The 16,793-nt window shown below is 36.7% G+C and overlaps 1 protein-coding gene across 1 annotated transcript; it reads left to right on the forward strand.

Annotated features, from left to right (window-relative positions):
* The first annotated feature begins 1,911 nt into the window (after positions 1-1,911).
* Positions 1,912-13,646, forward strand: apln.S (apelin S homeolog). The gene is made up of 2 exons (NM_001097784.1): positions 1,912-2,015; positions 13,473-13,646. The coding sequence occupies exons 1-2, from the start codon at positions 1,949-1,951 to the stop codon at positions 13,634-13,636; spliced, it is 231 nt and encodes a 76-aa protein (NP_001091253.1). The 5' UTR covers positions 1,912-1,948; the 3' UTR covers positions 13,637-13,646.
* The last annotated feature ends 3,147 nt before the right edge of the window (positions 13,647-16,793 follow it).

The following is a 16,793-nucleotide window of genomic DNA, read 5'->3' on the forward strand; positions in this document are numbered from 1 at the left end:
CAAATCACGGCAGCGATTTCTCACAGTGGAATCAAATGTAGTAATGTGTGTAGTGGCTCCATAATAGAATCTGGTTCATGAATAATAATTGATCACATTACTGGTTATTGTTACCTTTAATTATATTTCCACTTGGTAGAACACAAGCTGTTTTCATTTATAGGAGATACAAATGAGATTGGCTAATATTTAAATACTAACTGAAATTTCTAGTGTAAAGAGCACCCTTGTTTTTCAGCATCTGACAGGTTTTTATTTTTGCTGGTTCAGATTGTGTAATTATTATTCATAACACTGGCTAGAGAAGTGGCTCAGGGTCACCTGTATCTCTATGTATTGCTCCTTTCTGATCCACATTTTCCCATCCACCAAGCAATGCTCCCAGTAAAAAGTATACACCCATTGGGGGGGTTGCAAATATGTAGGACCTCAAAAGTGGTCATGAATACAAAGGGGGTTATTTATTAAAGTCTGAATGCCAAAAAGATTTTTTTTATACCCCGAGGATAGAAAAAGTCAGAAAATCCAAAATCCGGCATCTCATACCTACTGAGGTTGTATATAAGTCAGTGGGAGAGGTCCCTATCCTATTTGGAAGTTTCTGTGGTCTGCGCAGGAATTAGCCGGCAAATCCGACTATTTTAGACTTTTTTCAGACAAAAATCTGAAAAATCTAGAGAAGAAAAAATCATATGGTTTTCACACGATTTTTTCGTGTTTATCCCGATCCGATAATTGTGCTTTTTTCATAATAAATAATGTCTAATCGTGGATTCTAATTTGGTTGGACTTTTTCAATTTAAATAGTCAGAAAAATTCAGAAGGCCCAAAAAGTCTGTAGACCATGAAAGGTATTGCATATATAACTGCAAGCAAGATTTGTTATTCTATATATTGTATGAGCAACTGTGTATTGCACTGAGTTACTTGGTTTGGTTGGGAATGGTGTCACCTTAAGTGATCCCAGGAAAACAGTTATTTTGAGATTTATTGCAAAGCCATAGGAACCTGAACATAGGTGCTCCCTTGTGTTTCTGCACCATGTACTTTGCAAGCTATTGCATGCATTTCACTGAACCATAGTGAAGTGGAGTTGGTGCTCAGTGTAAGAGGTGAGTGTATTGGTGCAGGGTCCTTTGTGAATCACCTTTAAATGTGTGAAATTTTGTGGGCAATTTATCATATTGCACTTGTGTTCATTAGTGAACCCTAAAATCTGATATCAAATGTTTTTTCACAGTATCTTTGCATGATGGTGAATATTTTGGTGGCCAAGGCTTTCATTTTTTTTGCAACATGCAATAAAATAGAATTGATATGTACATGATTGCATTGGCTTTGAATGAACATGGTAGTGCAAGGCAAAGATTAATCTAACAAACATGATTTATATATTTGTTGAGAATAGCATCATAACATAAAGCAGACTGCAAATCAGCAGAACATGCACAATACTAGAATGGGGTTATAATATTAAAGAGTACCAATAAATGTATGACAAGTGCATAAAGTTATAATGATTATATTAAAAATGTGTTTTAAGTACCACTGCCTATTTAAATTCACAAAGGTTTGTATTCAGTTATATGTTTTGAACATTTTTAAATTGAAATTTAAATAGCTACAAACCATCTGGCAGGAATCCAATTTGTATTGTAATATGTTTGTCAAAGCCAAGTGCTTTGTTAGTCCTGTGCAGTGCAACTCAGTTCAATTCATTATGGGTGTTAGAAAAAAAATAGGAGAGGATTCCCCCCCCCTTCTTCCTTGCTGGCCACATGACCAAGGCAGACTCTTCAATACAAAATGCAACCCCTGTAGTATGTGAGAGCATTCTCTGGCAGACTAGAGCTCCCTCTGGAAGGAGTTAGCCTTTCCCAATACACACAAACAGCTCGCTTCTTGGATTCAGGACAACTCTGCTCGCTCTCACTCAGCCACAAGAAACATGAATCTCAGACTTTGGGCACTGGCACTTCTGCTCTTCATTTTAACCTTGACTTCAGCATTTGGAGGTGAGTCTGCCTTAAAACCCTACTGTATATGTGTATATATATATATATATATATATATATATATATATATATATAATATTATATATATATATATATATAATATATATATATAATATAATATATATATATATATATAGATCATGTAACTTTTTATATAAAAAGTATATTTCTCTCTCTCTCTCTCTCTCTCTCTCTCTCTCTACATATAAATACTTATTTCTAAAATGTAATCTGTGCACACAGTGCTTAACAGTCATTGTAGCCACACAAAGCATTTATAAAGAAATACAGTAAGGAAAGTTGTACTGAAGAGCTAACATGTTAGCATTGGGAGTTAGAAGAAATGCAATGAAGGATTAATTATTAACTACTACTTTTCGGAAAAAGCAACATTATGGCATTGTGGTGTGACATGGTGCAAAACAAGCACAAGAAAAACATGCTGAATTGGATGATGTTAACTTTGCTACCTTTAACCCACAACATACTGTATATCTATCATTAGACATAGGTTAAACTAATAGCTGTAGGATAGATTTTTTACTAAACATGGTGTTAACTATTACTGGAGGCACAGATGTTTTATCAAGCATGGCATTAACTAACAGTGCAGTACATAGATTGTATTAAGCATGGCATTAACTAGCAGTGCAGCACAGAGATTTTATTAAGCATGGTATTAACTAGCAGTGTAGCACAGAGATTGTATTACGCATGGCATTAACTAGCAGTGTAGCACAGAGATTGTATTAAGCATGACATTAACTAACAGTGCAGCACATATATTGTATAAAGCATGGCATTAACTAGCAGTGCATCACAGAGATTTAATTAAGCATGGTTTTAACAAGCAGTGTAGCACAGAGATTGTATTACGCATGGCATTAACTAGCAGTGGAGCACAGCGATTGTATTAAGCATGGCAATAACTAGCAGTGTAGCACAGAGATTGTATTAAGCATGGCATTAACTAGCAGTGTAGCACAGAGATTGTATTAAGCATGGCATTAACTAGCAGTGTAGCACAGAGATTGTATTAAGCATGGCATTAACTAGCAGTGCAGCACAGAGTGTACTAAGCATGGCATTAACTAGCAGTGTAGCACAGAGATTGTATTAAGCATGGCATTAGCTAGCAGTGCAGCACAGATATTTTATTAAGCATGGCATTAACTAGTAGTGCAGCACAGATGTTTTATTAAGCATGAATCTACTAGTAGTAGTACCGCACAGATGTTTTATGCCTTGTATTCACTAGTATCTGCAGCACAGATGTTTTATGACGCATATGCAAATGACTAAATATAAAACTTGCACCCCAGATCCTTAATTGAGCCTAATATTAACTAATACCCACATCAGAGATCTCTCATTAAAAGTGGTATTAATTACTTGCAACATTGACCTTGTTTCAATAGCTGATGCCTACAGCACATATTTTTAATGAAGCTTTGAGTTAACTGATACCTCTAGCACAGACTGATTGTATATCAAGCACTGTGCTAATATCTGCAGCACATGGTATCAACTAATACCTAATCTTAAAGTCCAGCTGATTGTACAGTTGAATGCTGATGTGCATGGGCAAAAAATTATAGCACTGATGTATTGACTTTAACTGTGTGATTGCATGGTACTGTATTTTACAGGTTTCAGACATTTTAGGAAATTAAGTAATTTTAATCTTTAAACTGGTAATATATATTTGTAAAGAAACATTTTAAGCTGTAGTTCTTACTATAGGAGCCACAAGATCTATATGATGAAACAAAATCATTGTAGCTAATTTCCTAGTATCTTGTGCACTTGCTTCCTTGCTAGTGGCTCAGATTCTTGCATTACCCATTGATGAAAGAGCTCTTTCTGAGATCAGATAGGGGCTGTGTCAATAGAGGAGTTAAAAATCACAGGATGTCACTTGTTTACACCAAGTTGTGGTATGTGATGGTGTTTACTGCACACCTGGAAGTGGGGCTTACTGGCTCCTAGTGAGATCAGTGTAGCTCAGAGGCCTATTTTCATTCATTCAGAGGACAAAACCTTGTATCTTCCCATTTATCATTTATTAGTGTTTTAAAGCATCACTTAGGGAAATGGATTGCTTTATTATACTTAGGGTAAGGTCACACTGGGAGATTCGGGGAGATTCACCTCTTCTTTAGGGTGAGTAATCTCTTCGAACTGCTTTCCCCTGCCTTCCTCCTGCTACAATGAAAAATCACATGGCACTCGCGTTGCTTCGTTTTCTGAAGTCGCCTGTAGTTGCCTCATGAGCAAACTTCAGGTGACTTCAGGCGGAAGGCAGGGGAAAGCAGTTTGGGGAGATTAGTCACATAAAAGAAGAGGCAATTAGTCTCCCCGAATCTCCCAGTGTAACCTTACCCTTATTGTCTTGAATCACTAGCTATGTGTGTGTATGTGTGTGTGCAAATAGCCGACATTTGCGCTACTATGAGATATGATACAACTGATGATATGAATGCTATTATGGTTAGGGTGGAGATGCATGTTTATCGGTATTGCTGAATATTATTTGAGAATATGATGCCAGACTTGTTGTCAGTATACGGGTGGGCTGTTGGCTTTGCCTACATTAAATAGACGACAGTTTGAAGCTCTAAATCATTCTGTGTCCACACACCAACAAGGCCCTTGGGTGCTTTAAGATTCATTTGTGGAGTAAAGAGAAATGCATCAAAGACCAAATAAAAGTCTAACTCTCGAGTTAGAGAGGCAAGGCTAGGAACATTACTGTCGACCACATACTGATGGGAATATAGAATAGATGAAACCATGGATACACTCATTTTGGAATATGGTAAATCTTACAATATAAGCTAATAGTCTTGATCAGAATAAAAACAACAGTCACAAACAATGATGTCATTTATATGTAAATAAAATCTGTCCGTTAGAAAGATTTTGCCTTACACAGACAACATGAGCCAAAAGTGAATAAGATGCAAAGTCTCAAACATGTTTTACAAATGGAAGCCTTGGCTATTGTTTTGTTTGACTGGTTGCCAGCTTATTATTTCTCCAGCAAATCTATGCACTCAGCACTGGCAGCCAAGGGGTTAATGGGCATGTACTCATTACTGATCTTTGGATGAATTTGGGCAATTCATGAAGTGACCTGTTGTAGCACAATGAATGTAATCGCATTGGGTTATCCACGGAAAGTCAGTTCAAAGTAATAAATTGTGACCTATTGTTCTTCTCATTTTAAGAATTAACCCCCTACGTTGGTTACATTGCTTCTAAGCACCAATGAATAATTCATAGCAAACAGGGGTGGTCCAAGACTATTTGCTGCCTGAGGTAAAATTACCCAGCTGCTCCCACATCCCCTCTTATCTCTCCAGCTGGTGGCATGGCAGTCCCCCTATTGAAAACATGACATGTAACATACTTAAACTTCCTATAAGTTCAGCTCTTGCACTTCAGACATCTGTGCCCATCTCTCATTTGACAAAACTATTTTTACTCATGAAAGAACATGAAATAATAGGAAGAAGGCAGACAGTAAAGGAAACTGTGTTTCGTGACTGATAGAGATATAGGGAAGTCGCAAGCACATTAACATATGTGAAAGGTACATTGTCTTCAAAGAACACACATATCCAGTCTGCTACACATAGAAGTCATTTAAACAATTACCTTGAGGCAGCATTTACATGGTCCATATAAACCTCCGGTAATTGCACTGGTGCAATAGCTCTGCAACTGTGCTGACCTGCCCATGCTGTGGCATTGTATTGTGAGGCCAGAGTTTTGGAGAACCGTCCCTAATAGCTGGCATTGACATGCTCCAGCATACAATAGGAACGAATAGGAAGTAGTGACTATGAATGCTGCTCATTTCTTTTTTTCTAGGGAGACAAAATCACTTGGAGGGAAGGCCAAGACTTCAACCTTCAGTCTCAGTATGTAGTGTCATATAATAGCATAGGCAGTCTGGTATGTTTACTATAAGAGAAAATCTGGGACTGGGATTTGCATGGACTTTGTCTATTTAAGGTGGTCTAGCAAGTGCTGATACTTGGATCATGTCATTATAAAGAGCAACTGAAGTTCTAAATAATTGTTAACTGAATTATTTCCATTGGCAGCATGTGTCAGAAAAGCAGCATCCAACACTGGGTCAGATTGTATTGTTACAAATAGTGTAGGCTAAGTAAAGATGAACAAATATCAAATATATTGTTTTAAAAAAAGACTCTTCAAAAGAGAAATTGAAACTAAAGCACAGGCCCCCACTCCACCCCCCCCATGACACAAACAGTATACACAGCAAGACCCCAGTCAAACAATTATCCCTGAGGCTACACTAGAGATTCACACTGACACTGTTTGTGACCTCTACTTTATCTTCTTCATTCAATATTTACCCAACTGAAACCTAGTAATGCACACAACCACCCTGCTCTTTCCCAAAACCCGGGAAGGATTATCTCCTAGATAGAATCAAGTGGGTGTGTGTTGTCACATTAATGGAGGAATCTGAGTAACATTGTATGGATAAGCACCATATATACTCTATTGTAGTCTTTCCACCCTATAGCAACTTCTTATCTTGCATCACATTCATTTCGCACCATATGTTTAATAGCCTGCCATAATTTTACCTACAAATTACTGCCTCTATAGATCTGCAAATATCATTATTAAATTATTATAATTCTTTGTTATCAGTCCACTACTATGAAAATGTTTGTCCAGCATTTAAATACAGGCTATTCATAAACAGTGTGAATTCATTTGGCCCCCTAATGCTCCCATTCAGTAAGACAAGTGCAACAGATGCAGGAACACAGTCTTGAGGTATAATATTCTCCTGGTTCCCCCAAGAATATTTACATTGGGTTTCATTCTCCCAGGGATGTATACACTTTGGATCATGGTTTATGTGCATGATTGAGGGGGGAAATATTTTTTGGGGGTACCAGGGACTTTAAATTATGCGTCCCTATGTTTTCTCAGCTGCTTGGACCTATAGAATCTCAAAAGGAACCTGATACATTTTGTGAGTTTTGATGATTTTTATATACAGTAGATTAAAACGATAAAAGAAGAACATTATGTGCCAGATTCAATTTAGTGAGAAAAAATAATCTTATGGTTTATCATGTGAAAACTGAAGAAGGGGATTCAATTTGTTTCTCCTAATTCACTTCCAGTTTTTTTCTCATAGGCTTCAATAGAGTTTTCATGGGATAAACCGTGAGATAAGTTTTCTGAATAAAATCTTAAATTGAATCTCGTCCATGAGTTTTCAGGTGATAAACCCTTTTTCTCACTGAACTGAATCTGGCCCTATGTGACAAATAACACAACTACTGTATATAGTTTTAGGCACAGTTTTTGGACAGGCAATTTTTGAGTGAAATTACAGCAAAGAATTTTCAAGCGATAACAGCCTGCCTAAAACTGCACCCAACTCTTTAATCCACTTTCAGTTCAATTTAATGAGTGTTTGGTACCCTGCCCATTGTGATACAACATGCTGGAGCAACAGAATGCTACAAATCGCCCAATGTATAGAGCTCTTTGATCATTGTGACTTTTCCCAAGAAGAAGTAACAATGAGAATTTTACATATGCCACTTGGTACCAATATTGTAAATGGAGTAGAGCAGGCACAAAATCAGGATATCCTAGTGCCCCTCCCCTCGAGCGGGCATGCATGCCAGTACCGGTAGCTACTGTGGAGTTTGCCACCCCTAATATTTTGCCACCCTAGGCCCGGGCCTTTGTGGCCTCGCCACAAATCCGGTCCTGTATAGAACTCTTGTGTTCTTTGCTGCAGCATCACTGATGATAACTAATGGTTTTAACTGCAGATTGACAGCAGTCAAGCTGCAAATAAATGCCCCCAACATGATAGGGATGGGCGAATTTGACCCGTTTTGTTTTGCCAAAAATTCGCCACCGGCGAAATGTCGCAGGTGCCCATTAAAGTCGATGGGCATCAAAAAAATTCCCTCGTGCAGCGAAATTTTTTTGATGCGCGTCTTTTTTTTTGACGCACAACGCCATACAAGTCTATGGGCGTCATTTTTTCGCCGTAACAAGGCGAAAAAATTCACCCATCCCTAGAAATAGTCCATCAGCATAAACAATACATCTCTCTGAAAAGCAACTGTTTCAGATTGTGCAACATTAAGCTCTACCAGAGTAAACTGCAGTGTTTCTAATTTATGGCACCACTGGAATGAGCAGCTGTATCTTTAAACAGCTACTGTGAGTTAAGAGCAATAATATTTTTCAGACTTTTTTGGTTTAGGTTCCAATTTCAGGTCCAACATTTGGCCAGGGCCCCCTAGTTAATAACAAGTTTATAGATATTTGAAAACATTGTTGTATCAGTCATTCAGTCGTATATCAGACCAATATCTAGAAAGCAACATTCACCTAATGCTCACCTTAATAGGCCTTTAGGTAGTTTTGAAACCACCGACCTTGAGTTACTATATTTATTTGCCACCTCCATTCGTTGCAAAACTAAATCAATAACTCTAAGGACAAAGTATCCTTCAGTCTTAATATTTTACCTCTCTACTAAACTGTTGCATACGTGCAAAAATACATGCTGGCAGCTTACTAAAGGTACTCTTTATCTGTAAAACTAATGTAATCAGCATATTACTGTAATGCTGCACCTGTGATAGCCTGCAGTACTGTTTCTTCTTTAGTGCATTGGAATTAATTCATACATATACATACATAGAAACTAAAGGAGAAGTTCTGCTTAAAGCTAGCCCATACAGTTCCATACAGTTTTATTGATTTTCATTTAAACTATATAATATTTGGGTTATTACATTTCTCTCACCCCCCCCCCTCACAATAACTGATTTTACCAGTCAACAACTGACACTATCACACAAAATTTTCTTAAATTAGATGGCCGATGGCCTAGTATGGCGCATGCACTTGGTTATTGGCAGATCCGAAACTGCACATGGCTGCACTTTCAACGAGTGATCCAACAAACTAACATGGGCCAATTCATTGTGTTGATTTGACTATGTTGTGATTTCTCTCTGATAGAATATATCCAGTTGTATCACATGATGGCATTTGAGGCCACCGAATATAAATGCAGACTACAGTTCACTAAAAGGTGCGTGACAGTGTGTGCTAAAGTTTCCACTTTAGGTAGGAAAAAAACAGAAGTCATATACATTTATACATTGTCTGAAGATTTTCAAGCAATTCAGCATCAATATTAAAATCACATTTGGAACAAATTAGTTTGGAACTGCAGTCCTCAAAAACTTCTTTTGATAATGTGCTGAATACTGACACCAACTGGGTCCATGTAATGCTAAATAGTGATTCATCTAAAACAACCTTCAATTATTACCGCTGTTACCCTGGCAACAGACATGTAAACCAAGCCATTTTTAAATAAAGGGAGACAACTATTAGAGATACGTGAAAGGACCTTTTTTTTCGGAGATGGGCAACAAGATCTTCCTTTTGTTACAAAAGAATACCACAAGGCAGCTCTGAAAGCGACGTGGCCAAACAATGATAATGTGCATTTCATAAGCATCCTGTTATAAAAGGAAAATCGTATAACCTTTGGGAAAGTAGGGTTAAAATGACCTGTTTCAAATAACTGTCACATATTTGATGCACTGCCTTTCTTCCTTCCTCTGGGATGGACAATGTCTCATTCAGTCACTTAACAAAACACATTTTGTCTGGTCAATGCAGTCTGAAGAAAAAAAACAAAACAATAAACAGATGATGCCAGTCCTTAGGCAGCACTATAGGGCCAGGCCTGTACCACTGATGTCCTGATGTTACTTTCAGAGACGTAGGACTCTACATCTCATAGAACTCTTACAATTATCTATCTATCTATCTATCTATCATCTATCTATTCATCCATCCCTCTCTCTTACTTAATGGTGTAAATAACAATACAATTGCACAATTTATTTCCATTATTTCATTGCACTTTAGCAAGTGTAAATCTATATACTAAGTGAATGGTATACTGAAGCCTGCAGTTATGTGCCTGTTAGCCTGTCTAGTTATTAAACCTACCCATTTAATGAGCCCATCATAATGCTGTGTTATTAAACTATTAACAAGACAAACACCACTACAATAAATGCAATAAAACTTATGACTTCTGTCCATGCTAATCAAAGAAGAAAATGTTTGAAACTTTGAAATACAACAGGAGGGATTAGTATAGCTCTGGGCCAGTGTCTGATATCATAAAGGTGAGCTTGCAAGTGGTTCTCAATGAAGGCATTGTGGAGTAAAGTGATTTACTAGGAGAGGAAATTAAGATGTGCCCTTTGCCCTACATGAAGGCATTTATACAATACACTAAAGCAATCATGCTTAAAGTATAAAGCAGAGAAACAGGAAGGAAGTACAATGCAAATATAAGAACTATTCTAAAGAAAGGAGGTATTTCTTATAGAGAGCACAGCGTGACAGAGAGGGAAAATGCCAGTTTATACTTGTCATATGTTTAGCAAATAGTTGTTGTAAGGTCTATCTCTGTTCCAAGTTGCAAAGCAGCTCAAAGCAGGGTTATAAGCTAATAAAGAAGACAACTTTCTAATTGTCCAATTTTGTTCTGAAGGAGCTACCACAAGGTTTGTTCTCTAGTGTGAAGAAGGTCCTACATACACAGCTATTTAATGTAATTGAGTACATTTCTGACCAAATTCAACACAACTCTTTGCATATGTGCACTGTCCCACCAAAAAACGTATATGGAAATGTAAAATGACCAATCACCCAGTATGGCATATGTGTAGGGATGAGTGTGTGTTCCAGAACTTCTATGCTTCTGCCTAGTGACAATGACAACTTTTTTTTTGTCAAGCCATTGTTTTTTTTATACAAAAAAATTCTCGGCTGACACCTGGAGGACTTACAGTGGCAGCGAACCTCAGTCAGGACAGTTAGGGTATGATTTGAGGACTGTCTATTTGATGTTCTAGATACACCTGACAGCCCAGCTTGAAGGCCAATTATTGACCCTTTTTGTACCATGCAAACATTGATAAATGGTTCCCGAGGGACTTGAAACATAAATGGGTTAAGAAGAAACTCAAGTTACCTGGGTAAAAAAAAATATTACCTCTATTGTTTTGTTCCTGTCCTTTAGCTATAATGGGACAGATGCTGGAATTTGCATGACTGCATGACGCCTATGGCTTTTAACAGAGAGTGGATGTCAAGTGCCAGTGCTATTTCATGCTTCAGAATAAAGATCAGCATTTCATGTAACCCAGTTGACCTATTCATGTTGGCTTAAATGAGAGCAAGAACTCTTTAAGAAAAATGCCAAAGAATGCTAGGAATGGTTGCTAGACTGACATATTAAAGATATTTCAAGATATCAATAGCACATGCCACATGTTGTAAACTGAAGAATTTACTTACAAAAAGCAAATTCTTTATGACCTTGGGATTGTGTGAAAAATACTGAGGATAATTAGAATTAAAGAATCTTCCTGCAGTCTGGCATTCATTTCCCCTAGTACTTCCATACAAACCCCTTCAAAGGACTGATCCCATTCTCCTAAACTTCCAGATTTTTCTAAGCTTGCTAGAGAATGACATTTATGGCAACTCATAATAAGTGCATTTGTTCACTGCACGACATACATTCCTTCATTCAGAGAATGGATGGGGGTGGAGCTGAAACAGGCAGTTAGTGATGATTGCTTTGTATCAGAGGAACTCATTCACTGCTCTTACAGATGGCAGTAGTTTGTACAGATGAGGTTCACCCTATCCATTGGTATTGCTGGCTCTTCTGTAGATTGAAAGAGCTCCCTTAATTTTGAGGGGTAGGAGGACAATGAATGACATTATTACAAAGCTATGGTACAAAATACATTGATAATTGTCTCCCAGTCAAGCCTATGGGAGATCTGAGGAGATCTGGGGATGTATGCCAATAGTCAATGTATGACGATCCAGTTCCATGCAAACACTGGTAGATCAGAAACTACTGCCCATCTGAGCCACCAGAAATGGTATGTGCACCACATGCCCACTAAATGTGAACTGAATGTCTCTCTTTTCTTGAATATATTAATATGTTTCTTTAACTTTCCTGGTAAACTTCTCCTTAACCCCTAACTAATTTAAAATCTATATTTAAACTAAAATTTAAACTATAAACAATCAACCTAAAATGCATCTCAGATTATTTCCTTGTAGGTTGTGAAAAAGGCAAGTTGAGCTTCTACTCTCAATAAGATTGCACAACCAAATAGTAGATCAAGCAGAAAGCCAATAATATTGCTCTTATTATATAATATAGGTTTTAGTTAATCTGAACACCTCTTCTGTTCAGGGAAATCTATGAAAACCAAGCATGTGGGCTCATAAAAATGTCACAAACATAAAGAGACTGTGTGTATGTGTGCGGTGTGGGGATTGTTTCATAAGCACATGATATTTATACGGTATGTTAGCTCACTGTGCGTGTGTAAATCATAACTGCAGATACTGTAAGCTTAGGATACATCATCACTGTTATCACAGCAGCTTTCATATAGGCAATTGTATATATTGACATACCTTAATCAATACAGTGACTTTGCAGGGAATAGACAAGGTGGCATAATACACATGAACTGAATGCTTTGTGTCCCAATAATCAAAACAAGAACTAAAATAAAAATAACTTCATATGCATTCCCTATCTCCATGCTCTGATAGCTGACATGTTTCTCATTTAACACTCAGGCATTCTGGGAATTGCACTATAGTTGCGCAGCATGTGCCATAAACTGAAGATCCCTAATAACCAACTTACTTTAGGCATACGTAATGTATTTATATTAGATATACAAACATACTTTTCCTATAACCACTACACTCTGGTAAGTGGGAAAAATGTATGTATGTAAAAAATGAATCATAATTGTGCTTTATTTTGTCCTTTATTTTGTCCTTTATTTTGGGAAAAATGTATGTATGTAAAAAATGAATCATAATTGTGCTTTATTTTGTCCAGTGTTTGATAGCAGCATGACTTAAAAGTGCATTGAATTCTGTATGATGTAAATTACAGGCATAGAAAACTCAAGCTTTATTTTATCAAGTTGTTCAGCCATTTAGTTTCTGATTGGCTGAACCTTATGGAAGGAGCTTATGAATTCTTCATAATTAAAAGATGTTGGTAGGTGCCAGGGTAATATTGAAGGGATAATTCACTGTTGTAGTTTTAATTTATTTGTACAATTTTTTCTAAAATGTAATTTTTTAAAATTAAATTTAACTACAACTCTAAATAGAGTTCCCAGAGGCTGAAGGCTTACAAGTTTGGCATACTATGGTAGTGTTATAGACATGCAAGCAACTGTAGTTTTTCAGCCATTGTTTGTTGTAGGATACTTGTTGTTTTACAGACTGGAGATGCCTTGTATCCCACCTTACTAATATTCTTCATAACTTTCACAGCTCCACTGGCTGAAGGCTCAGATAGGAATGATGAAGAACAGAATATCCGGACACTGGTGAACCCAAAAATGGTCCGTAACTCTGCACCTCAACGGCAAGCCAACCGGAGAAAACTCATACGTCAAAGACCCCGTCTTTCACACAAGGGCCCAATGCCCTTCTAAAAATAAAAAGGTAACAGAGTACAGTAAATATGTTGCTGCCTGTACTAATTATTACTCTTAAATGATAAAAGGCTGTCACCCAACCATTCTTCTTGATCTGACATTGACATACAGTATGTTAAAAATGTAACCTGTCTTATCTTAAAAGTACATACAATTCCATTACTCTCTGCACCTTTCTATTTACTCTGAGCAGTAAAGAAAGAATTCCAATGTATTTTTTTCTAGCTGTTTGAAAAGCAGCACATTCCATTGAAGACATTCAGTAAATGAACTTCAGTATACATTCATTTATGTTCAATTTGAAATATACATATTAGTGTTTTAAGTGCTAGAATAATACATAATAATAATACAATAATACAATGAATAAAGCAGACAAGTCACCAGGGGAAATAATATAATAAATCTGGATGCTCAGCAGTACAACTCAGAGTGTGACCTGAAGTTGGATGATGTTGAATTCCATTTGGGTCAAATATTTTGGTGTTAATGTGGCAGGAATTACTATTTACGTTGGGTTACATTCATATTAGGCATATGCGCATATAACATATGCAAAGACGTGTTTGGGGAAACCGCGTCCATTGAATCTAATGGACTTCTGCCCTCATTGTATTGTAGTTGTTATAATATCCATTTCATTTGTCCTAAACACTCATACTTAAAAGAATTGTTTTCTTATTTAATGTTTGTTATTTGAATCTCTTTGCAGTTTTATTGGAATTGAGCCAACCTTCACCAACTGCATAATCTGCTATGTTTGGCATGGAACCCTGAGGTGATCCTCAAGAGAGAGGAAGAGAGAGGACCCATGAGTCCAGCTGCCTTGCATTTTATAGATTTGCCTCTTCACCTTTAAAAGAAGTATTGGATTAAAGGACACTGCTTTGAGGAATTGCCATGTGTTACCAGGATTCCCAGCAATTCATCTCTGCTCTCCACAGGGAGATCTTTTTAATTACTACTGGATCACAAACAGCTAAAGCAATGTTATTGCACTAGGATCGCCTTTCTGGCATTGTCCCTTACTCTGCATTTTTGTGTATTTCTAACATCTTCATATGCTTTAGGAACGTCTAACAGCCCTTTTGCACACTTTCCAATCAAGCCTTCAAGCTTCTAATGAGCCAAAAAATAGTTTGTGGTAAAAAAATGTTGGTGCTGAACAGAATTTGTGTTCCATTGGGGCATATCTTATTATGGACATATAATGATGCTTTAAGGCTCTATCTAAGCCCCTTGCCTGTGGCATCTACCTGTACAATTTTGTTTTTCTTTTTTAGGGAAAAAAAGTATTAATGAATAAAGCCATCCAAATAGCACTTTCCTTAACATACATGCTTTAACGGGTTCATTTCATGAAAGCTAAAAGAAAACAAATTACAGTATTGTGTTAATTTTTTTGTATTGCTCTTTCCTCTTCCTTAAACAAATGTTTCTCTATCTGTTTATGTATATATATATATGTATATGTATCTCTGAAAAGAAGATTCTTATTTTTTTTAAGTATGAACGGCTGTATTCTATTTATTTTGTGATATTTTAATTTAATGAGATTGTTAGAGATTTGTGGTTTTCGGGCATTGTCAATGTTATAAAAAAAATATTTTAAAAAACACAATATGCTTAATTGTTAGGATCTGACCAAAACTTTCATCTAGACTCCTTTTGTAATTTAATCCCTTTCACCCCATGGCATTTGTAATAATAATTATAACAAAAAACATATTTGTATTGTATTTCCTTAAACATACAAATCCCAGTTGTACCATGACTTTGTGTAATCTTTCTTTAGAGGTTATACAGCTATGTTCAAACTTATATCAGCTGATTAGCAGATAGAATGGTCTTCAACAAGGCCCATATTCTGTAAATTTCTAGGGTTCCTAAGATTTTAATGCTGAGCCTGTGAGTTGTGCTTTGAGGCATGGAAGAGGCTCCCTGTCCTGCCCTTTGTATTGGTAAAATGCAAAGCCTCAACCAGTTTAGGTCACAGTGTGCAAAACCTGGGACTTGCAGATATCTGGTTACACTGAAAATGAGAAACTGTAGAACCTTTCCTTGGTTGGTAGTTTTGATTCATAAAATACTTAATAGTGGCCTCACGATGAAGCCTAAGTGGGATAGTATTTGCTACTGTCTAGTAGGTGTTTCCTCGGTTATCTAAGAATGTTTAATTTTCCACCTGGCTAATATAATTAGCCTGTTGGTGAATAATGATCAAATATAATCAAAACATATTAACATTTAAATTTGCATTCTTATTGTTCAGTAAGTTATATAGATGATATACAGTTAGATCAATGATAGCCTTAGCTGTCAGGAGATGTAAACAGTAAGAAATTAGGATACACCTATCCTGAAAATATGTGGGTCTAATAACAATAACATCATAGAGCCATGTCTACTAAAAGAGTTCATATCAGTGGCAAAAGGATATTATTTTAGTGTATATCTAATACATACATATAGATTGGCTGCAGCCACTGGTATTGGTGTTGTTATTTTCCCACACTGAAGAGAAGGAAATAGGTTACAGGCTTGCTATATATTCACTTGAAAGATCAGCACATTTTAAAATTCATTGAAAAATCAGATTCAGCATCATATTGCCAACAAAGGCATCTTGTTGTGACACCAAGGGGCCAATTTATCAAGGGTCGAATAAACCCTCAAATTCGACCCTCAAAGTAAAATCCTTCGAATTCGAATATCGAATTCGAAGGATTTTAGCGCAAAAACTCGATCGCTCGAATAAAAATCAGCCCAAACGATTCGAAGGATTTTAATCGATCAATCGAACTATTTTTATTCAATCAAAAAAAACGTAGAAAAGTGCTGGGGAAGGTCCCCATTGAACCTCGGTAGGTTTAAACTACCGAAGTATGTAGTCAAAGTATTTTTAAAGAGACAGTACTTCGACTATCAAATGGTCGAATAGTCGAATGATTTTTAGTTTGAATCGTTCGAATCGAAGTCGAAGGTCGTAGTAGCCTATTCGATGGTCGAAGTACCCAAAAAAATACTTTGAAATTCGAAATTTCGAATCCTTCAATCGAGCTTAGTAAATGTGCCCCCAAGTATAGATAATATTCCCCCCATGTACCAAGTGAAATATAATGCGCACATGAGAGAATCCTGAACAGCCGGCTGT

This window comes from Xenopus laevis, chromosome 8S, assembly GCF_017654675.1.
Source record: "Xenopus laevis strain J_2021 chromosome 8S, Xenopus_laevis_v10.1, whole genome shotgun sequence".
Taxonomy (NCBI): Eukaryota; Metazoa; Chordata; class Amphibia; order Anura; family Pipidae; genus Xenopus; species Xenopus laevis.